At 37.9% G+C, this 24871-nt stretch overlaps 1 protein-coding gene and 1 non-coding gene across 8 annotated transcripts in view; both read right to left on the reverse strand.

Moving 5' to 3' along the window:
- CNOT1 (CCR4-NOT transcription complex subunit 1) overlaps positions 1 to 24871 on the reverse strand; it is a 119973-nt gene that overhangs the window by 17359 nt on the left and 77743 nt on the right. For 3 of the 7 annotated variants that reach the window (XM_049865048.1, XM_049865049.1, XM_049865047.1), the window contains exons 22-39: positions 23984 to 24062; positions 21796 to 22026; positions 21310 to 21450; positions 12535 to 12714; positions 10643 to 10759; positions 10185 to 10295; positions 9778 to 9855; positions 9423 to 9600; positions 8525 to 8655; positions 6971 to 7267; positions 6220 to 6360; positions 6021 to 6125; positions 5255 to 5374; positions 3948 to 4139; positions 3245 to 3387; positions 2618 to 2726; positions 2345 to 2514; positions 1235 to 1466 (exon numbers count right to left, since the gene is read on the reverse strand). In XM_049865048.1, coding sequence (XP_049721005.1) covers positions 1235 to 1466; positions 2345 to 2514; positions 2618 to 2726; positions 3245 to 3387; positions 3948 to 4139; positions 5255 to 5374; positions 6021 to 6125; positions 6220 to 6360; positions 6971 to 7267; positions 8525 to 8655; positions 9423 to 9600; positions 9778 to 9855; positions 10185 to 10295; positions 10643 to 10759; positions 12535 to 12714; positions 21310 to 21450; positions 21796 to 22026; positions 23984 to 24062 — 2755 coding nt within the window. Of the gene's footprint in view, positions 1 to 1213; positions 1467 to 2344; positions 2515 to 2617; positions 2727 to 3244; positions 3388 to 3947; positions 4140 to 5254; positions 5375 to 6020; positions 6145 to 6219; positions 6361 to 6970; positions 7268 to 8524; positions 8656 to 9422; positions 9601 to 9777; positions 9856 to 10184; positions 10296 to 10642; positions 10760 to 12534; positions 12715 to 21309; positions 21451 to 21795; positions 22027 to 23983; positions 24063 to 24871 lie in introns of those variants that run through there. The other 4 variants (XM_049865045.1, XM_049865046.1, XM_049865044.1 and 1 more) reach the window with 2 other exon arrangements.
- Positions 11596 to 11734, reverse strand: LOC126065231 (small nucleolar RNA SNORA46). The gene has a single exon (XR_007514777.1). It is a non-coding gene; the product is annotated as a small nucleolar RNA SNORA46 (small nucleolar RNA).

Raw genomic sequence — 24871 nt, forward strand, 5'->3', positions numbered from 1 at the left:
GACAGCTTTACTTAGTATGACTTACTAAGTAGCATTCATCTTTGAAAAGTAAATCTGATTTAAATTTTAAATTCCAATCATCTCTTCCCATTCAATTGTCATTTATCTGAAATTAGACCTAATCTGTAATCTTTCTTTGGTGGCACACCTAAGCTTTTGGTGTCTGTCTGGAGATATCTGATGGTCAATCTGAAAAAATAAGCAGATATCTCCCTCCCCTCAACAAATGTAACAGTGCTACTGAAGAGACTGTAAGGCCAGTTCAGGAAGAGTGCCGTTCCCATCAAGTGACATTATGATCAGGACACACTGACTTACTGGCCTTAGTCCCTCACAGTGCCTGGAGGCAGCCAGTGATGATCAAAAACAGAATGTTAAATTATACAATGATGCTCTTCCTACATTTTTGTCTGTTAACCCTGTTCACAAGTATTTCTGCCAAACCGGATTTTTAGCAAGGGTTTGGTTCCGAACACTGTAACTCAAAGTCCAATTTAGATCAAACTGAATGAAAATAAATACTGGGAACTATTTCCCAAAAGAACTTGTTGAGTTTTAGGTAGATTAAAAGAAAAGAAAAGAAAAGAAAAAAAAAACAAAAACCCCAAACCACTGCCGTTAAGTCGATTCTGACTCATAGGGACCCTATAGGAAAGAGTAGGACCACCCTACAGGGTTTCCAAGGAGTGCCTGGTGGATTCGAACTGCCGACCTTTTTGGTCCACGCCGTAGCTCTTAACCACTACGCCACCAGGGTTTCCTTTAAGTAGATAAGCTACATAATTTAGAAAATAAAATAAAATGCTCCATCATTTAAATATTTCACTCTTTTTGTTTGCTTGTTTTGTTTTGACTGTGAGAAGATTTCTTATTGATTAGCCCATAACCCTATCCCTACTGGGTATCAAGCTAGTAAAATTACTACATTCATTTGGCAATTTCATTATTCATTATCCATTGTATTTGGAAGCTGTGACAGCTGGAAAGAAAAAACACAGATGGGATAAATATAACTATAATGGATGGGGAATACCAATTTTACTGCTTAGTAATCAACAATGAGAAAACAAATAGGCTGGATCAATTTAACAGAGAAAGGATGATGACACTTTTGGTTTGCATGAGTATGGAGGTAACTGTCTGACCACAGGTATATAATACTGAGCTTTAATACTGGAGGCATCACACCCTACTTATGTTGAATAAAAAGCACCTTTCTTTCCAAAAGCTCTACCTGTCCAACAAACGCAGAGAAAGCTTTGGTACTGTCACGGCCAGCTGCTGCTGAATGGTAGAGATTCACCCATTCCCTTAGAAGATACTCTGCCTTTTCCCTCAGGCCTGGAGGATCATCGTACTCTGAGGCTTGAGAGATCCCAGAATGCATCATAAAGTTAGGCCCTCCATGAGCACGATCAATCATTGCTTCATAGTTGGATCGCACTACTTCCATCAGCTGGGGCAATCTAGTACAATAAATACAGAGTGAAAATCAGTCTACTCATGGTTGTGATTTCACAGACATACAGTAGGTCAATTTCTTTATATAACAGAAACCTCAAAATGATAATCATTTTACTTTACCATTTCCATGTTTACACAAAACTATCCTTGTGCTTAAGAAACTCTGGTGACACAGCGGTTAAGCGCGTACCTGCTAACCAAAAGGTTGGCAGTTTAAACCCACCAGCTGCTCCATAAGAGAAAGATGTGGCAGCCTGCTTCCATAAATGTTACAGCCTTGGAAACCCTATGGGACAGTTATTACCTGTCACATAAGGTCCTATGAGTCAGAATCGACTCACTGGCAAGGGGTTTATCCTTGTGCTTTGCTGCTTTCATGGTCTCTTCATGTCTGCTTACTTATGAGAATATTATGCAAATAACTGACCTCAGTTAAGCCACTTCTAGACAAAAAAATTTGCCTGTTGAAATGAAGGTGATGTTTAGAGTCAAGAAATGTCACTGCATGCCTGCTATGTGCTGTTGATTTCTTAAAAGTTATTTCTCTTAATTCTCAACAGAAGTATTTTTTTCCAATTTATACAAGAAACTGAGGTATAGGGAGGATAAGTCACTTGCCTAAAATCACAGAAACTTTAAGTGGCCAAGCCAGGGCTTAAACACAGGGCTTAGACACCAAGTCAGAGTATGCAATACTGCATGCATCGCTCTACATCGGGTAGCTGGGGCAGTTAGTTAAGCTTTCATACTTCAAGGGGCAATATTAGGCCTCACTAAAGCTTCCCATATGGTGTAGATAAAGCAGTTATAACAGGAAATGTTAGTAAGTCTGTACTTTCATTTCAGGAGACTGCTGAACACACAGGGATTTCATCCTCACCCTTCTGGAGCATTGCCTCTGGAGTGAGCATTAATCCTCATAAGGGTTTCAATGGTGTGGAACAGATCTGCCTCAGTAACATGGGCAACACTCCTTTCATCCACCAGCAGGATTTTTACCAATTGCATAGCAAATGCCACCGCCATGTAGTTTAAACCATTCTCCATTGACTGGCAATACAGAAAGCACAATGTAAGAATGGCAATACTTACAGCTAACATACTTCCCAACTAAGAGAGTCCCTATTTCTTTTTAAGTAAATTCTTTTCATACCTGAGCTAGGTGAAGGTCATACTGCTGCATATTAACCAGATGATTCCGAATCAGCAACTCCACAGCCTCCACATTATATTTATATTCATCCCGACACTCAATTAGGCACCTAGAAAAAGTCAGTATTTTTGTATTTATATAGGCTTAACCATACTGTATCAGATAAAACAAAGGGCCCATTTTATTCCATACAGAGTTAGCACAAATTAAGAACACCTTCAGAGCCACGTGCAAATCAGTATAAGTTTCAAAACAATCAGAAATAAACACAGGTAGTCCGTTAAATTCAGACTTTGCTCTCAAAGCCTAGAAAACAGAGGATTTCATTTAAAACATCTAAAATTTTTGTATATGGAACATCACAGCTATGCCATCATTAAAATCTCTTAAAACAAATGACCTACAATTTACTCCCCAAAGGAAAATATTGATTTTCTGTACCCACCATAGGGAGAAGGTGGGCACCAGACGAAAAAAGGACGGCATTCAGCAATTCTCATCACTCACTATTAGGAATTTCAAAGGTTCCATTTACTTTCCGGGGAAAAAAGGGAAACCTCTGGACATAAGGCGATGCATGTCAAAAGGCAGTCCAATAATTACTATTCTTCTATGATGCTCACTGACCTTGTGATCTGTTTGTTACACCATGGAGATCCATATGCCCGGCCATCCTGCAGAGCCTTTAGGACCAAGAGGTGGCACTCCCTGTAACGCAGCAGTAGGTCAGCATCAGCACCACTCGTAGCATCTAGCAGGCCCTCTACAGCCTACAGGAGAGAGAAAGTACTTAAAACCACGGAAAATAACTCACCCCAGCTGTCAGTGCCAGAAACCAAACCTTAATGCAAACTACAATACAAAATTCTTAAAGCCAAAAGTTAACAAGCTCTCCATTCTCCAAATACTTTTTCACTCACCTAACACACAAGCTCTAAGTTCTACCTAGGTCATGCTCACTCTGTGTTCTTCACTGTTATAAAAGGCTCCTCTGTCCCTACACAGTCAAAATCCAAGGCTCCCTACCTACATCCCTTCCCAAATTGCCCAGGTACTTGGATGAACTTTCCAACTTGTCCTTCAGAATCTAAAGGGCTATTTTTGAGAGTATCTTCAGTAATAATTCCAGGAAACCTTTCCCTAAGGAAAAATAAAGACTTCCCATTTTAGTATCTGTAAGTTCCATGACTACCCCTATTCTGGAGAAAATCACCTGCTTATATAAGGAAAACTTAATTTTTTAAAAAAGCATCAACTGCATAAATAGGTAGGTAATGGTGCAGTATTTACAAACCCAGCTTCTCGTAAAAGTAGCAGCTTAATAACCAACCTTCTGAAGCAATCCAAGAGCAGCTATGGCATCCCGAGAGTTTCGAGATAATACTACAACCTCCAAAAGACTTCGAAGAGCTTGAGCTTGAGGATTCATAGCCAAAGTTGGTGGGATGGCGTGTAGATGCTGCTCCAATTCTGTAATGCACTTATCATAAATCTGAGCTACATCATCTGTTGCCCAAGCTTGCTATTTTAGAGAAGGATGACAATAAAAAGAGATAAGCAAAAAAAAAAAAAAAAATTAATGTTTTTTTAATTGGCACATGCCTATTGGTTTGTTTACCTTCGTATTTACTTTTTTCATCAAAACATGATGTGGTTCTTCCATACTCCTCCCTGAACTATTCAGCCTTAACACCATTAGGTGAGGCAGTGGAAGGCAGGCATGGGGGAAAGGAGGGTTTCACATGACAATGGGAAGCCTGGCAGACACCGCCGTAATCAAGTGACTAAAAAGAGCACCATCACTAGTGAAACAGACTGAGGGCATTTGTGGCACTAAGTAAGCCCTTTACAACTTACAATATTCCAAACCATGGAAAGTACAGTACTCAGTTCCACTGCCAAAGCCTGATATAATAAGAACACAGCAGCATCTCTTCCGTGATATTACCATCAAAGATGCATTACTTGACTCCGGTCATGTGAAAAAAATCAGACAAACACATCAGGCTGTTCTAGAAAATAACTCATCTATCCATAAGCTTCAAGTGTCAGGGTCATGAAAAATTGAGGGAGATTTAAAAATATGACAAGTAAATTAACGCATGGTTCTGAACTACGTCTTTTTACTATAAAAGTCATTACTGGCGAAATCTGAATGAGATCTAACTAAGGATTAAAAAAAAAAGATGGTAGTAATGTACTGTGCTAATTTCCTGATTTCAGTGGTTTACTGTGGTTAAGTTGGAGAATGTCTTTGTAGGAAAGACAGCACAGACCAAAGGACTCAGGGGTGATAGGGCACCAGGTCATCAATTTACTCTTGAATGGCTGGGAGGAAACTTTTTTCCCCAAAATTCTTTGTGTAAAATAAAAAAGAGGGGGGGGGGACCATGAGGATGCCATATAAATTCCTCTAATTAGGCCAAACAGAAGAGTTAAATCAACCTCATGGATTTATTAAAAAAAAAAAACCCCACTGTCTGTCGTGCTGATCTGATACAAAGAATAACTACACTCAACAACTGTGGGTATGTTTTTTTTCCCTTGTAGCTTAAAGTCCCTGAAAACAAATAATACATTAACTGGTAAAACATTCCAATTAAACTATAAAACACTTAATCCAAGGCAAGTATTTACCTTCATGGGCTGAGCTAAAAATCCTGTGGGCTGACTTAAGTCATTTGTAGGCAAAAAGCCAGGCACATTGCGTGCAAACTCTTCATAAACAGCCAGCTGTTTTGGGTCCACACCACCAACCTTGGAAGAAGAAAGCCTATTTTAAGAATATTCGCTCCACAATCAAAGGAAGCTTTTTTGAAAGTGGAAAATTTTCATGGGAGTATCACAGTGGTTCTGAGAAGACACACAGCAGTCATTACAATATGAAAAATAACAGCATGAATGTTCGCACAGGCAGAAGAGTTCAGAAAGAGCACTGCTCGTTACCCTGAATCCTGTCACAAACACCTTCATTTATATATTTATTTTTTTTGCTGGAAAATGCCTCAAATTGGACTATGCCAGTGTAATTCTCCTTTGAAGCTGGCAAAAGTTACTGGATTTCTCACTACCCTGTTAGGACAGTAAACAACTAGCACTAAAAAGACAAACAGCAGAAAATGAGGCTAGGGAAACCCAAGCTGGGAAACATAAAAATAACTAACAGGTACATGAGCTCTTTTCAGTAGCATTTCATCAACTTTGTGGGGGAAATCTAAGAAATCTAAGCTATTTCCATACCTGCTCCACAGGCAGTCTTTAATGAAATACAACTGAGGTGAGGTGCTTCTCGGAAACATTTAACTCTATTATCCTGGTGAGAAGCTTCAAGCTATAAGAACATTAGAAAAAAAAAAAAAAACAGGGATGGGGTGGGCAGACAGAAAGAAGCCCAAATGCTCACTTTCAGTCTGATTTGCTCTGGCATCCGCTCAGCTTGGTATGTTAATACAACAGGATCACAGTACCTTCGCCCTTCTTGCCTGGCATGTTTTCTCAGCTCAAATTCCTGCAAACAAAAGAAATCACTGAGGTTCTTGTTATGAGGCACTTTCTTAAACAGAAAAAAAACAATGCTTAAAAAGCAAATGCTAAACACTTACAGTTGCTAATCTCTTGTCCATCTCAGGGCCTGCTTTTTCTACTGCAGTCTTCTGAATAAAACAGCAAGCTAATTCACAATTGTCCTGAGCTAACTGAGCAGCCGCCTGATCCATCATTTCCCTTTGCTGTGGGGATGCAGTCTATTTAAAAAAAAAAAAAAAAAAAAGAGGCATAAGGGTTTCCGTAGATAGCTTCAGATGGTTACACCTGCCATGCATTAAGTCAAATGAGCTATGGTTCTACTTAGGACTCATTAGCTATAACCCTTAAAATAGTCTAACAATCAATTTCCTCATTTGTAAAATGAGAATACCACTTGCCCCTAAGCATCTTATCAGGTTAAGATGGTGAACAATGCGAAAATAATAAAGTAGTTGACAAAGGCATTATTAACCAAGACATCTGAGAATCAAAACTAATAACTGAGTTACTTAGAGAGTCTGTTTGTCGTGCACATACAAAGTCATTTAAATAATTTTCAATGCTAAAAAATGCTCGTTTCTTCAAAGCAACAAATATATGGGTAACTACTATCTGCCAAGCCCTGTATGTTGAGCATGTAACAGGGAGGAAAAAACAGGCATGATCCTTCACCTTATAAAATTTACAATCTAAGAGGAAGGAAGACGTCAAACAAATAAGGTGCTTATTAGAATAAGTGCTACTGCCTACTACTACAGACCAAGAAAAAGAAACTCTAGCAGACATGCAGTAGTGAGTTTTGTACTACCAAGGAAATAATCAACTTACGCGAAGGGCCGAGGCAAAACTGTTCTTCAGGTTGGTGGATATGCTCATAAGCAAAGGTTCCCTGCAAGTAATCATGGCCATCCCAGCCGTCAGGTTCCGCATCATATGATGGGCTGCTATTCGCATTCGGGATTCCTCAGAATCCAGGGCAAAATCCTTCCTGACTATTTGCTCACAAGTAGTCATGGCAATCTTAATTGACCTATCCACCACAGGATGGACCAGCTCTTGCACAGCCCGTTCAATTGCTTGACGAACACACTGCTTTAACTGTGGATGGGTCTGGAACAATGGAATCTAGGTGGGGCAAAACAAGTCAGCAGCTCGTTGAGAAAAGTGAACCCAATTTGTACTGGAACTCATACCCATGATTTTGCAATTATTTCAAGGTTAACCATTAACTTGCCAATTTCGAGTTAAAATTAACCAATGAAAAGAACTTAGGAAATGGGCTATACAGAGGAAAAAGTATTATGTACACCCTGGATATAGGATAATAGACATGTCTTAGATTTTTTTTAAATTTCAGATTTAATGAGCAAAGTCTTCACCACGAGATGCATTACCTACTTCCTGCTTGGTCCAAATTCGTGGCTCAAGCACTCCTAAAAAACTATGCCTTAATACTCACATTGGTCCCTTTAACTTATTAAATTTGTTTAGAAATTAAAGGTAGAAAGTGTTAAAAATACTCATGATGAACACATAAAAGTAATCAGATTACAGAGTAATACGAAGGAGAACCACAATTTTTACATCTAGGATTAGTTCAGAAACTAAGCACTACAGCTGTATATTAAAAAATGAAAAGGCCAGGTTAAAATAAAATAATCTCTTTAAAATCCTTCCAAAAAAAAAAAAAAGTTCAGTGTATTAATGTCAGCCCTGTACTCGTGAGCATTTTACTTTCTAAACTGCAGACATCATGAAAACACCATGTACTTGAATCCAGATTAAATAAATTGAAGATAAACAATAAATTACCAACCTGATTCTATAGCATAAATATACCTTTAAATATAGGAAAAAGGAATGATGGGAAGCTTAGACCAGACTGCTTCCCAGAACCAAGCCACGACAACTTAACTAAAAGTGCGAAGTCCTGCTTCAAGACCTTAACCTGGAAATTTTATATACACACACAAAGACCTGCTCAGTTCCAGCTAACTGCCCAAAAAAGTGGCTGAATATAAGGCTGAGGTGACATGATGAGGAAAATAAACCACAAAAAGTTCTGGTACACACTAAGGATATTCTGACTTGCATAAGGAATTTTCAGAGACTGGTTTTAATGTAGCTGACTTAATTTTTAATATCACAGATTTGTATATGAGGAGTCAATATTAATGATGTCCAGTTACAATTAGTATTTTCAGGGAAGGAAAAAAATAAAGCCAACTGTACTACACAGTATTTCTTGATCCCTGTTCTCTGCAACAAATGCCTACAACCTAGGACACCAGAGGGAAGGGGAAATGAGAAGGGAAGGTGACCAAACAGTTCCCTTGTCACAAATTAGGAACTGGGGCCATGGAAGTGAGGGCACTTACTTACCGTTGGGTTTAGAGTAATGTGCGGTGCCAGGCCTGCGAGGGAATACACATTGATGTCATGGTAGCTATACTGTGGCTGTGGTGGAACAGTGGCTGTACAGGTGGTGCTGGTAGCTGGTGTTGTAGAAGTTGCTAAATATAAAATCATAAAATAAGAGCTAAAAAGAACACATTTCTTGGCTTTACTACATAATTTAACTGGGTATCAAGTGGTAATATTTAATGCAAACCAACTGGATTACTAATTGGATCACAGGTTATTTCTTTCCCACCCTAAATTATCACAAGGGAAATTCTGTTACTAGAACAGAGGTTTGGGCAAAGCATGTAAAACTATGTACATGGCAGTGCCCCACAGCACAGAAATCAATGAGGGGTAATGCCACATTAGCAGGCCCAGGCCTTGTAGGAATAGCCTATATTACAGAAGTTTATTCTTAACCTAGGTTGTTCCCTGATTTCACCTGGAGATTTTCAGAAACTGAGGGCTGGGAAAGAAAGAAAAGCAAGTTTATTCTAATCATACCTCTCATCCCAACCCTCTCAATTCAGTTCACATAACCCATTCCCCCTCAGAGGTCTACCTGGTCTGGCCAAACCCAGGTTCAGAAACAGCACAGGTGAACATGCCATGCAACTGGTTTCTGAAGCCTCAAACCTACTTAAGAGATAACCCTGCCTAGCTGTGATATAAACAACTGACATTTAGTTAAGAATACCATACGTAATGCCAGAATGCATGAATAACAGCGAACATCACTCTTAATTTAGGAGGCTCACCAAAAATTATAGTTTTAGCAACATAAAATGTAGAACAACTATAAACTAGCTGTATACATGGAGATGTACCATTTAAGAGAACATTCTGGTAAGGGAAGGGATTAACTAATCACACTTACTTGTGGTTGTGATGGGAGGAAGTTCTTCTGGCTGCTTGACATCTTTCTTTGGAGCAGAGAGCTGTTCATCCAAGTTCTTTAGGCGATCTTTATCCTTCAGGAGGTTGCCAGGTTTTAGTTCATTGATGTCTAATGCAAGGTTCTTACAGAGGACCTCGATCTCGAACTTCAAGTTCAACTGCGTAATTCCAACAGTTGATAAAAATTTTAAAAAGAAAAGTCTTAGCTTTATTCCTAATGTACTCTATTCTCACCCAATTATTATCATGCATTCCCTAAAATACTGTCTTTACTGTAATTTTTAATAATATGCAGGCAGAAAATGTTCCAAGGAATAAAGAAGCAACAAATTTACCTTTAAGTCATGTTCCTGATGTAGTTCAGCTAATACATTCATAATTGCCATTGTCCAGGGGTTTGGTGGCCTGAACACCTAAAGGAAAGCTATTATGTTGAGCTGTTCAAAAATCCCCTTTAATTTGGATTATTTAGACATTTAAATAAATGGGTTATTTAAAACATTTAAGTACTTATACCTATGTGACCATGACAAAAACTCTAAGCCTTCCTATCTATACCAAAACCCAAAGCCACTCATTAGAACCAGAGTCTTACTATTTTACCTGGCTTCACAAATTGGAAATCTAAGTTCCACTAAGGAAACCTGGCTGTGTGTTTATAATAAGTAAAGATATAATCTCCTGATCCTGTGCTAAAACAAATCAACTCTTACAAATCAATAAAATATTAAAATCTACTCACCACACTACGAATGCTAGACTCTAAAACTTTGGCAACAAAGGGCACTACATAGAGCAATTCTTGCTGTCCTTTAACATAAGCCTCTAGCAGCAAAGATTTTACATCCAAGTCCTAGAACAAGAAAAATACTTTTTAAGCTGAGAATATGTTACAAAACTACTCACAAGGTACCCAAAGAAAGGAATCTTGCCAAGCTCAACCCAGAAATAGGGATCAATGTACATTTGACTTAAGATTTCCTAAAAAGAAGGAAGGTGACAACTACATTTTGCTGGCTTTTCTTTATCCTCTTTTTCTTTATGGTACGGTACTCAGAGCATGCAATTAGGGATTAAAAACGTGCCAAACTCTCATAAGAACCATTTAACAATGAAAATGGCCCCAAAGTCAAGAATTTCAGACATACTATGCTATGTAAACAGTTTCAAATTTTGTATGAGCATTCAGCTGAAACTCACAGTGTGTAGGATGGGTTTATTTTTAGCTAGTGTGATCATTCCAAGCCAATGTCCCAAGTTCTTCAGCAAAGAACGATCTGAGAAGTTGGCTGCAGCTTTATCAGATGTCAGGAGCACCTAAAATAGTGTAGGAGTAAAGAGAGGTATGAAAGTGAGATTATGAAAGAACGTACTCTACCAAATGTTTGAGAAAATCCCCTATCCTTCTTTACAGATAAAAAGGATGTCACCCAAGAAGCCCATCAATTCTGAGAACATGCCACAAAGTAGTCTACTCCATATATTATAGCAATATTATTTTGCTCTGTGTTCATTACCCAACAGTAACACTTTTACTTTAAACAAATGAGTCTTTGCATTTTATTTTTTAAAACAGGCGATGCAAATTCATGGTATAAATTTCAAAAGGTATATTTTTCCCAGAGAAAAAATATTTTAAAACTCTGATAACTTTAGCTAGGTTTGAAGCAGAAACCCAACTTCAAATCTCTTTGTAAAGCTAATCAGTTAAATTCAAATGAAGACTACAGCTACACTTGTAAGTCCTTTATGGCAGCAGGCATACAGCAGAACACAATAAGGCCACCAACTGCAATCTTTATGCATTATCCAGGTCGTTATACATCTCTGGCAACAACTAAGTCAGCTTTGTGAAATATGGTATAACATTGCTTACACACTTCTTTTCCTATGTCTAAAAAACCCAATCCATTTCATAAAGTTTGATTTATGTTATTTCTCTTAATTCTCCAGTTCTTGTTTTCCTAAGGGGGAAACGAACCATCACAGAAGAGTGCTTTGAGCAACACACACACCTAATTAATTTATGGCCATGCTTAAATTTTTGTTTAAAACAAGAGACTTGAGATTTTTGCTTCAGAGTATCTGGAAGCTTTCACGTATCTCAGTCGCTCCTGGTATCAAACAGATCAGATAACTGAAGCTGAACATAGTTATGTTCCTTAACTCCATACAGCAACAGCAGAATGGCACAGAGTCAGCTGTGCAAGAGGAAGAGCCAAGGAATTCTTTAGCACTACAGCGTAACCAAGAACGGGGAAAATTTCCATTCATTGGTTTAAATATAGTGCTGGTTCCTAGCCAGTATGCCAAGTTCTTCCACAAAGAACAATCACAGGTTATGCTAAGTTGAGCTTTTTTTTTTTTCCTAAAAGTTATTCCTCATAAAAAATATAAGTAATGGTTTGGAGATTAAAATACTTAAATGTGATGAAACAGGTTTCACCTCATCACTAACAATTTAACCTTAAAATAAATTGCTGAGAATCCTAGAAAACAATTCCACAAATAGGTTAAAAATCTAGAGACACTGGGCACGTGAATACCAGAAGACACAAACAAAAACATTCGCTTTAGCACTGTTTATAACAGTGAAAACTATTAACAACCTAAATGCCCATTAGCAGTATACATCCATACAATGAATCTCTATAAAGTTGTATTGAAACAAAAAAGGGGGAGGACTCAAGCTAAGAGCATACTGCAAACAATATCTGGGGGTTGGGGGAAGCAAATTAATAAAAGATACACAAAGGGTGATGTCATATATAGTTTTAGAATATGCAAAGCAATGTTATACTTTATGTACGACAGGTGGTAAGGATATAAAGCCATGCGAGGAAAGCTGAAAACAAACTCAGAATAGTTATTTTCAGAGTAAACAGTATATAGGTTATGCCTGTAAGATTAAGTTCTTCATGAAATTTAGTTCTACATTCAAAACAAAGCTTAGAGCAATTTTGAGATATCTTATATAGACAACATATAGAGAAAACAACAAACCCTCCCCCAAAACACACACACTACCTATACAATCAGGTATTTTCAAACTCAAAGAAGTAATGACAGGAAATATAAGAGCCAACACCTACTTTGATGTTTCTGTAGGTCTCATTCAAAACCATCTTGTTAAATTCAGGATTCTTCAGCGTGTCAAGGAAGTTTGAATACAGGCTGTGAAAGTTTGGCTCAATACTGACTCTCTTCATAACCAGGTATTGTGAAACCCAAGGCATAAATTCTTCCTTCACAGTTTCCTTTAGCTCTTCAACCTAGCCAATCGATATGACATGAAAAATATATAATTATAATAAAGGTTTTATTTATGTGAGCAATACGACAGTAAATGGCTCCTTACAATATTAATTAGATGCTAAATCAGTAAATAATGTCTTTGCCCCACATCAGAGGGATGCTCCAAAGTATGTTTAGTCTAAGGTAGTAGAGTCATCTCTTCAATTGGGTGACTAGGACTGAAACATCTAGGGTCACTGTCAGCTTTGAAATTAGAAAACATATAGCCCCTCACCCCATCTCACTCAACCCTCCACTTAATCGAAAGATTCTAACAGGTCTAACACTAGAACTACGTTTTCCTAAATTTTGATCTCTAGAAATCATCTTTAAGTTTGAAACTTCTCTTCAAAGAAAGAATGCTGAAGGCCGCAACTAGTGGAATTTCTCCCCCAATGAAGTACGCTGGAATTCTGAAAGACGGTACTTGCATTACATCTTAAAACCCACTTGTTTGGGCTAATCTTATTGACTAAAACTTCCATTTCCAAGCACCGTCCTAGCATATAATCTTAGGGGGCAAGCATATTTTTAGGCAGTTTTTCAAAGGTCTACCTCAGCTATTCAGCCTAATAAATGCTGTGAATGATCTCTAGGAGGAGATGCTGAAGTGCAGATAAAATCTTCCACGACCATGACATCATGTGGTTAATCTCAAAGACTCTATAGCTCACTGCAAAACAATATATTTTAAACTTGCACTAACTAACATCCATAAAAACCACAAACACTAGCTTGCCATCCACTTTCCCTTCACTTTGATTCAATTACCTCTAACTTTAAAATGAGTACTAAAAAAAGGATGCAAAGGAAGGGCCAAGTTGGTGCAGTAATCAGACCCTTCCAGTAATCCCTCTTACAATAAAGGCCGGAAAAAACAAGTGAAATGATTATATTTATGACAAGCTAGGAGCCCTGAACATCAAAGACAATGTCAGAAAACAGACTGAGCAGCAGGGGGAGGGACAGACAGTACAGAAGCGGAGAGAAGTTGCCAGACCTGAATCACTGGGAACCCTCAGGCACTATTTCCTGGAGCAATTGTAGCAGGGCTGGTGGTAGCGTTGGGCCACAGTTTCCTCAGGGAGACACAGCAAGCCACACAGCCTGCTCACACCTCCGGAACCAGAGAAGAATGGCACTCTGGGCAAACGCTAAGTACTTGCTTATATTTGACCATGCCCCCCACCATCAAGCCACCTTCAGTGGCTGTTATTTCCCTGGGCCTGAGATAGGTCCTGCTGAGCATCCTGAGCCATTCTCCTGGCCCTGGAGAAGGAATAAATTCACAGTTGGGGGAAAAGATAATCTCCCAGCTCCACTACCCTGTGGAGCTCAGGACAAAAGCAGCTCCTGTCCAGGCATAAACGATCCATAGACTTTCAGTAACTTTCCCCCCTGTACAGGCCTCTGTGGGCCTATTTCAGGGGAACAGACCATTGCTGGCAGCCTGCAACTGTTTCAGCTGTACAGTGGAGCGGTGGGTGTTTGATGTCTGACACCACTTTGCCTATTAAATGGGGTCTCACCTGCCCACATCAGGGGCCTGAGGACTGGTGGCTCTACTCAGGTCACCCAGCCACCAGCGACAGGTGTCCAAGGATAACTAGTACCTCCCAGGCCTCACAACCAAAAGCACTGGATGCCCACAGTCCATCAGCAGAACCCATCCACCTGTGTGCGTTATGGAAGATGGACACACTTTCCTTCCAGAAACTCAGGGGACGGTTGTCAGCTCCCTGCCTTGGTTCAGACTGCTGCAACCAGATACCTCTAACCTACACCAATCACCCGTGCCCCTCTAAGACTGTAGGACAGAGCCTGTGCCACACACTTGATGACCAACGACATGGACAACTGAGCTGAATCCATGCAAGGGAAGTGACCTGATAACAGCTCTAGCCATCCAGTGACAGGATGTCAGGGCTTCAAAGGCAAAAATAATCAACCTAGCTCACTCAAACAACCTATCTGGGCATATTGAAACAAAACAAAGCAAGAAGCTAGGATACAGTAAGCAAATAAAAAACATACTAATAACTTATAGATGGGTGGGAGACAACAGTCAATATCAAATCACATAAAGCAGCAGACCATGATCGCTTCAACAAGCTCTTAAAAGAAAGAATCAACGAAATCTTCTGGATGAAGGTGCCTTCCTGGAAATACCAGATGCAAAATACAAAAAGATTAATATACAGAACTCTTCAAGACATTAGGAAGGAGATCAAACAATATGTAGAACAAGCCAGGAACACACAGATAAAGCAGTTGAAGAAACTGAAAAGGTTATTCAAGAACATAATGGAAAATTTAATAAGCTTCAAGAAGTCACAGAGACACAGAGATCAAAAATTTAGAAGATTAACAATAAAAGTAAAGGATTAGACAACTCAACAGAAAGTCAGAGGAGAAGAACTGTGGAAGTGAAAGCCAGAATTAGTGAAATGAAATACAAAACACTTGGCACCAATATATTCAAAGAAAAATCACATAAATGAATTAAAAAAAAAAAAGAAGAAGAAACCCTAAGAATCATGTGGGACTCTATCAAGAGAAATAACCTATAAGGGACTGGAGTACTAGAACAGGGAGGGTAACAGAAAATAAAGAGAGAATTGTGGAAGATTTCTTAGCAGAAATTTTCCTTGGTATCACGAAAGATGAGAAGATATCTATTTAAGATGCACATCAAACTCCACGTAAGATAGATCTTGAAAGAAAGTCACCAAAACCAAAATAAACCCGTTGCCAATCGAGTCGATTCTGACTCATAGCAACAGTAGAGGACAGAGTAGAACTGCCCCCATAGAGTTTCCAAGGAGCGCCTGGTAGACTCAAACTGCTGACCTTTTTGGTTAGCAGCCGTAGCACTTAACCACTACGCCACCAGGGTTTCCAAAAGTCACCAAGACATATAATCAAACTTACCAAAACTAAAGACAAAGAGGGAATTTTAAGAGTGGCTAGGTTTTTTTTAGGGATAAACAAAAAGTCACCTACAAAGGACAGTCAATAAGAATGAGCTTGGACTACTTGGCACAAACCATGCAGGCAAGAAGGCAATGGGATGGCTTATATAAAGCACTGAAGGAAAAAAACTGCCAGCCAAGAATCCTATACCCAGCAAAACTGTCTCACAAACATGAAGGCGAAATTAGGACATCTCCAAATAAACAAAAGCTTAGGGAATTCACAAAAACCAAACCAAAATTATAACAAATACTAAAGGGAGTTCTCTGGTCAGAGAATCAGTAATATCAGGTATCAACCCAAGGCTAGAACACAGAACAGCGAAATCAGATGTCAACCCAGAGAAGGAAATCATAAAAATAGATCAAGATAAAAAACCGCTCAAGACAGGGAAACAGCGATATCATTATGTAAAATAAGACAACATTAAAACAATAAAGAGGGACTAAGAAATGTAGTCATAGATCTTTCATATGGAGAGGAGGGCAAGGCAATATAAAGAAATAACAGTTAGGTTTAAACTTACAAAAATAGGGGTAAATATTAAAGTAACCACTAAGGAGACTAGCAATCCTATTCATCAAAATAAAATACAAGAAAAAAATACAGAGACTCAGCAGAAACAAAATCAACAACAAAGAATAAGAGGAAAAGACTATAAACTACTCACTACAAAAAATTAAGTGGGAAAAAGAAACTGTCAATAACACAAAAAAAGACATCAAAATGACAACACTAAACTCATTAAAAAAAATACCTATCCATAATTACAGTGAATATAAATGGACTAAATGCACCAATAAAGAGACAGTGGCAGGCAGATAAAAAGACACAATCTGTCTATATGCTGCCTACAAGAGACACACCTTAGACTGGGGCACAAACAAGCTAAAACTCAAAGGATGGAAAAAAATATATCAAGCAAACAACAAGCAAAAAAGAAGAGGAGTAGCAATATTAATTTCTGACAAAATAGACTTTAAAGTTAAATCCACCACAAAGGATAAGGAAGGACACTATATAATGATTAAAGGGACAATATACCAGGAGGATATAACTATATTAAATATTTCTGCACCCAATGACAGGGCTGCCAAGAAACATAAAACAAACTAACAGGACTGAAAACTGAGATAGACAGTGCCACAATTAGCGTAGGAGACTTCAACACACCACTTTAGGTAAAGGACAGAACATCCGGAAAGAAGGTCAATAAAGGCATGGAAGATCTAAATGCCACAATCAACCAACTTGACCTCATACACGTATATAGAATACTTCACCCAACAGCAGCCAAGTATGCTTTCTTTTCTAGCGCACACGGAACATTCTCTAGAATAGACCACGTATCAGGTCATAAAACATGATGTAGCAGACTCGAAAACATCAAAATATTACAAAGCATTTTCTCTGACCATAACACCATAAAAGTAGAAATCAGTAACAGAAAAAGCAGTGAAAAGAAATCAAACACTTGGAAACTGAGTAACACCTTGATCAAAAATGACTAGATTATAGAAGACATGAAGGATGGAATAAAGAAATTCAGAGAATCCAACGAGAATGAAAGCACTTCCTATCAGAACCTCTGGGACACACCTAAAGCAGTGCGAAGAGGTTAATTTGTATCAATAAATGCACACATAAAGAAAGGGCCAAATTCAAAGAATTATCCATACAACTTGAACAAATAAGAGAGCAACAAAACAAACCCTCAGGCACCAGAAGAAAGCAAATAAAAAAATTAGAGCAGAATTAAATGAAATAGAGAACAGAAAAACAATTGAAAGAGTTAACACGATCAAAAGCTGATTCTTCGAAAAAATTAGGAAAATTGATAAACCATTGGCCAAACTGACGAAAGAAAAACAGGAGAGGAAGCAAATAACCAGAATAAGAAATGAGATGGGCAATATCACAACACACCCAACTGAAATTAAAAGAATCATATCAGATTACTATGAAAAACTGTACTCTAACAAATTTGAAAACCTAGAAGAAATGAATTCCTAGAAACACACTACCTTCCTAAACTAACAGAGGTAGAACAACTAAATAAACCCGTAACAAAAGAATAGATTGAAAAGGTAATCAAAAAAGCTCCCAACGACAACAACAAAAAACCCTTGGCCCATACAGCTCCACTGCAGAGTTCTAACAAACTTTCCGAGAAGAGTTAACACGGCTGCTAACGGTTTTGCAGAGCACAGAAAAGGACGGGTTATTACCAAACTCATTCTATGAAACCAGAATATCCCTGACACCAAAACCAGGTAAAGACACCACAAAAAAAAAGAAAATTACAGACCTATATCCCTCATGAACTTAGACGCAAAAATCCTCAACAAAATTCTAGCCGATAGAATTCAATAACATGTCAAAAAAATAATTCACCATGACCAAGTGGGATTCATATCAGGTATGCGAAAAAAAAAAATTTTTTTTTATGCAGGGGTGGTTCAACATTACAAAAACAATTAATGTAATCCATCCTATAAATAAAACAAAAGACAAGAACCACATGAACTTATCAATTGATGCAGAAAAGGCATTTGACAAAGTACAACACCCATTCATGACAAAAAACTCTCACCAAAATAGGAATAGAAGGAAAATTCCTCAACACAATAAAGGGCATTTATACAAAGCCAACAGCCAACATCATCCTAAATGGAGAGAGTCTAAAACCATTCCCCTTGAGATCGGGGACCAGACAAGGATGCACTTTATTACCACTTTTATTCAACATTGTGCTGGAGGTCCTAGCCAGACCAATTAGGCTACATAAAGAAATAAAGGGCATCCAGATTGGTAACAAAGAAATAATAGTATCTCTATTTACAGGTGACATGATCTTATACACAGAAAACCCTGAAGAATCCTCAAGAAAACTACTGGAACTAATAGTTCAGCAGAGTATCAGGATCAAATTAAAGATACAAAAATCAGTTGGATTCCTCTACACCAACAAAAAGAACATCTAAGAGGAAATCCCCGAATTGATACCATTTACAGTAGCCCCCAAGAAGATAAAATACTTAGGAACAGATCTTACCAGTGACGTGAAAGACCTATAGAAGGAAAACTACAAGACACTACTGCAAGAAACCAAAACAGACCTACATAATTGGAAAAACATACCTTGCTAATGCATAGGAAGACTGAACATGGTAAAAATGTCTACTCTACGAAAAGCAATCTATAGATACAATGCACTTTCTATCCAAATCACCAAGTTCATATGAAAGAGAAAGAAGCCCCAGGTAAGTAAAGCATTAGTGAAAAAGAAGAACAAAGTGGAGGCCTCACTCCACCTTATTTTAGAACCTATTATACCACCACAGTTGTCAAAAGAGCCTGGTACTGGTACAACAACAGATATATAGACCATGGAAGAGAACTGAGAATCCAGACATAAATCCATTCACCTAAGGAGCAGATGATATTTGACAAAGGCCCAAAGTCAGTTAAATGGGGAAAAGACAGTCTTTTTAACAAATGGTGCTGGCATAACTAGATATCCATCTGTAAAAAAAAATAAAACAAGACCCATACATCACACCATGCACAAAAACAAACTAAAAATATATCACAGACCTAAATATAAAATCTAAAACAATAAAGATTATGGAAGAAAAATAGGGACAATGGTATGAGCCCTAATACATGGCATAAACAGTACACAAAACATTACTAACAATGCACAAACACCAGAAGAGAAACTAGATAACTGGGAGCTCCTAAAAATCAAATACCTACGCTCATCCAAAGACTTCACTAAAAGAGTAAAAGACTATCTACAGGCTGGGAAAAAGGTTTTAGCTATGACATTTCCGATCAGCAGCTGATCTCTAAAATCTACGTGATACTGTAAAAACTCAGCTACAAAAAGACAAATAACCCAATTAAAAAATGGGCTAAGGATATGAACAGACACTTCACTGAAGAAGACGTTTCGGTACCTAACAGATACATGAGGAAATGCCCATGATCATTAGCCATTAGAGAAGTGCAAATCAAAACTACAATGAGATTCCATCTCACTCCAACAAGGCTGGCATTAATCCCCAAAGCACAAAATAATAAATGCTGGAAAAGTTGTGGAGGGACTGGAATACTCATACACTGCTGGTGGGAATGTAAAATGGTACAACCACTTTGGAAATCGATTTGGCACGTCCTTAAAAAGTTAGAAATAGAACTACCATATGATCCAGCAATCCCACTCCTTGGAATAGATCCTAGAGAAATAAGAGCCTTTACACAAACAGATATATGCACACCCATGTTCACTGTAGCACTGTTTACAACAACAAAAAGACGGAAGCAACCAAGATGTCCATCAACGGATGAATGGATATAAATTATGGTTTATTCACAAAATGGGATTTCTATGCATCAATAAAGAACAACGATGAATCTGTGAAACATTTCATAACATGGAGCAATCTGGAAGGCATTATGCTGAGTGAAATTAGTCAACTGCAAAAGGACAAATATTGCATGAGACCACTATTTTAAGAACTCAAGAAATAGTTTAAACAGAGAAGAAAATATTCTTTGATGATTATGAGAGGTGGAAGGGATGGGGGAAGGAAAGGGTATTCACTAACTAGATAGTAGACAAGACCTATTTTAGGTGAAGGGAAAGACAACAGACAATACATGAGAGGTCAGCACAACTGGACTAAGCCAAAAGCAAATAAATTTCCTGAATAAACTGAATGCTTCGAAGGCCAGAGTAGCACGTGCAGGGGGTTGGGGATCATGGTTTCAGGGGACATCTAGGTCAACTGGCATAATAAAATCTATTAAGAAAACATTCTGCATCCCATTTTGGAGAGTGGCGCCTAGGGTCTTAAACGTTAGCAAGCAGCCATCTAAGATGCATAATTGGTCTGAGCCCACCTGGTGCAAAGGAAAATGAAGAATACCAAAGACACAAGGTAATTAAGAGCCCAAGAGACAGAAAGGGCCGCATAAACGAGAGACTACATCAGCTTGAGACCAGAAGACCCAGATGGTGCCCAGCTACAACCAATGACTGCCCTGACAAGGAACACAACAGAAAACCCCTGAGGGAGCAGGAGACCAGTGGGATGCAGACCTCTAATTCTCTTAAAAACGCCAAACTTAATGGTCTGAGACTAGAAGGATCTCGAAGGTCACGGTCCCCAGACCTTCTGTCAGCCCAACAGGAACCATTCCCAAAACAAACTCTTCAGACACAGACTGGACTGGACTGGACTACAGGATAGAAAATGATACTAGTCAAGAATTAGCTTCTTGGATCAAGTAGACAGATGGGACCATGTGGACAGCTCCTGTCTGGATGGGAGTTGAGAAGGTAGATGGGGACAGAAGCTGGCTGAATGGACACAGAAATAGACGGTGGAGAGAAAGAGTGTGCTTTCTCATTAAAGGGAGAGCAACTAGGTGTATATAAATTTTTGTATGAGAGACTGACTTGATTTGTAAATTCTCACTTATAGCACAACAAAAATTAAAAATAAAAACATGCAGAACTTCAGAAATAAATCCCCTAAACTGTTAGGGATAAAAAAAAAGAGCACCTGTAAGTGATTTATAATCATGCTCACCTTTTGTGTCATGTTTGATTGTGAGAGATTGTTGAAGATAAAAGCAATTTTCTCTTGGATATTTTCTGGTGGCTCCACAATTCTCTCAGTTTGATCTGTGGCCACAAGCAATGTATCTATATTTGTAGTATTAATCGAAGGCTAAAAATAATAATAATGATAAAACATGTAATATAAACAAGTTGAAATGCTTGCTTGGCAAGTTCCAAAATAAAACGTATATGATATTATAATGTATCTCTTTATTATAAAAATACACATGGTATGATTGTGCATGGGAAGCATCAAGCAAGAATACATAAACTAGTAATAGTGGCTGCCTCTGGGAAATATGAGGAGGTCTCAGAAACATAAAGGAAGAAATACTGGTCTTTATGCTTTTCCTTTAATAGGCACGTGTTATAGTTAAAACCAAAATACATGCTCATTACTGGATATATCACAACATAACAAATTCTGGAAAATGAAGAAGATAGACCTACTTACTGGCACATCTTTCTTAAAGCTGACTCCGGTTGGCCTGGTGACTGTAACCGTTTTAGCAACAGTGGTGGTTGTTGAGGTGGTTACCATAGTGCTAACCTGACCGGCAAGAGGAGCTTTTGCTGGAACCTGGGCCTGAGCCTGGGCCTGAGCCAGTGCAATACTTCCAGGGGTTGTGATGGAACCCTGCATTTTCACAGGAGGATCTCTAGACTGCTGTCCATATTCGATATACTATAAGGGTAGGGAAGGGGAAACACATTTAAAAAGTTTTTAACAGAAATTCTAATATTTCAATTATATTCTCCTCACTTTTCTGAGGGGGACTAATAATTTCAGAGCACTGTTTAGGTTCATTTTCCTCATTCCTTGCCTCATCCAGGCACTCACACACAAGTGGGTGCCATGGACTCCTTAGAAGGTTAAAATGTTAGTATGTAAAAACTATCTATGAGGCAAATAATCTAACTGAACAACTTCTAAGATATCAGCCCCAAATATCTGTAAGCTTTGTTTAATCCCTTAACAAATGCAAGCTTAAAATTCTTAAAAATATATATGGTAAACTAACTTTTCTCTCTCTTTTGAACACAGATGAGAAACCTATGATCTAAAAGGCACACTGCAATGTTTAAGTTTTATCTAACAAAGTCTTAACTACCAAAACTAATATAAAACACTGTACACAGCTAAGCCAACTCAACAGTAATACTAGGTATTCTAGAAGCTTTTCCCCCTCAAAAAACCAATAAAACTCCCTTCCCCATCTTCACCCCCAAATTAAAGGACTGCCATAGCATTTCTCATTCTATGACAACAGCCCCTACCTGGCAAAACTAAAGCCATCTACAGTTGTGGTAACTTCACAAAAGAAAGGACATTTTTCTTAAAAAGAGGGTTAGAATGGTTGTACAACTTGAAGAATGCAATCAATGTCACTGAACTGTAAATGCAGAAACTGTTGAACTGGTGTATGTTTTGCTATGTATATTCTCAACAACAACAGAAGAAATAAATAAAAAGGAACAAAAAAAGGACATTTTTAAATAGGAAGGGCAATCTCTGACCCAAGTACAGCCCTTTAAAATGACTAAGTATATAAGTATAAGCAATGATCTCTCTCTTTTTTATTTTTCCCTGTCTTGTTATGCTAGGTGTTTGGTACAATTTTCTATGATTACCCCCGTACCATCTCTCCTGCTCTCCAGTCTTCCTAGCTGTATATTCCCAGCTCCGGATTCCAAACACCCTTCTTTAGAACTTTTGAGTGTGGTTAGCCTCTGGCCTCCCATCTTAGCTTTTCAAAGTTCTACTTTCTCATATAGTTTTTACTAGTACTGGCTTAATATTTAGCACTATATCCACTCCCCCACCCTCCTGTCTTGAATGGATACACTACCTCCCAAACCAGGGTCTCTTACGTTTAGCCATCACAATAGTTCTGCCTCTTTTACAAATCCAGCAGAGTGAAGTAAAAAACACAAACTAAATTATAATTTAGAATTTCAAGTAAGTTCAAATTCTGATCTTTCTGATTTCTTAAAAAACAATCTTATAAAGCCATTTATCTGCTGTGTGTAAAATACAAAGCTAATAAAGCTCAATCAAGTTTCTTGTTCTCTTTAAGCTGACTTTGACCACAGGTTAAGACAGTGGTATAAATGTTTACCTGTCAATCTAAAATCAATCACTAAGACAATGGTCCTTAAATTTCAAGAATAACCACGCAAGAAGGCAGCTACAAATATCATTTCCCTAGGTCCATTTCCCTAGGGACTGTCTTCTTTTCAACAAGCAACTCAAAAAAGCTGGTTAGGAAGACTGTATTTTACTACATGTAACACCATTTCATCTTATTGATATTTAAAGCAGATAAATAATTTTACTGATTTAAATGTAAAATTCCCACTCAAAATCCTTTTTAAGAGAATAAAAACTGTTTTATTAAATCAAACAAAACCACTGGTTAAAAAAAGATAACCTAAGAATTCTATTTTTTTAATTATTTTTCACTACTGAGCTGCAAAACAAGCAACCAATATATTTATCTAGTTCATGCCAATCATTAAAAAATCTTAATGTCTTTCCTAGCAAATCCCAAATTCAACACTCTGAATTAAAACAGTAGGAATGTTTCCAATACATAAACCCTCAAACTACTAAAAAGATTTTAGATATCGAAGGCACTTACCTCCTGTAAATGATGTGGGAATTGCATAAAGTGACTGATAGAAGCCAAGTGCTGACAATACTGGGGATAGTCCTTCAATCTGCAAGCAAAATCATTCATTCATCCCTTCATCATTTCACATAAAAGTAGAAGCAGAGCTACACACAACAACTTCCTTCCATATGCTAATCAAGGTCCTTTTCCCCATTCTACCTACAAAATACCTTATTTGAAGAGAATACCAAAAGGAAGAACATAGAAGTAGAGGGGGAAAATAGTTATGAGCTGTACTCCTTTTACATCAGGAAGAAACATTATCTTTGTTTTTTAAAAGTCCAGTTTTAAACTAGCTTTCAGTGGTCTCACTAAAACTACTACCTGTAAACAAGCCCAAATGTACACCAGGTGTCATCAACAGGTGACAAACAACTTGTTAATCCATACAATGGAATAGTTTAGCAATAGAATGGATTGACCTACTAAAACATTTAAGTGACATGGATGAATCTCAAAAGGATCATGCTAAGTGAAAGATGTCAGACTCAAAAGCCTACTATTGAATGATTCATTTATATGACACGTCAGAAAAGGCACACTCTAGGTAGAAATCAGATCAATCATGGCCAGGGACTGAGGGTGGGCAAACATTCAGTATGTTGATTGCAGTGCTGGCTACACAACTATATAAATTTAACAAAGTTCAAAAAGCTACACACCTAAAAAGGATGGCTTTTATTGTATACAGATTATACCTCAAACTACAAAAATCCTGCAATCTCAGTTTACAAACTGCCTACCACTTCAATTACTGCAATAAACTGAACTTTTAAATTCTTCTACTTCATATAGTCATTGCAACACAAATGCATGTATACTGCTTTGTATGAGGCCTGCCATATATTATAAATA

Source organism: Elephas maximus, chromosome 21 (genome assembly GCF_024166365.1).
Source record: "Elephas maximus indicus isolate mEleMax1 chromosome 21, mEleMax1 primary haplotype, whole genome shotgun sequence".
Classification (NCBI taxonomy): Eukaryota; Metazoa; Chordata; class Mammalia; order Proboscidea; family Elephantidae; genus Elephas; species Elephas maximus.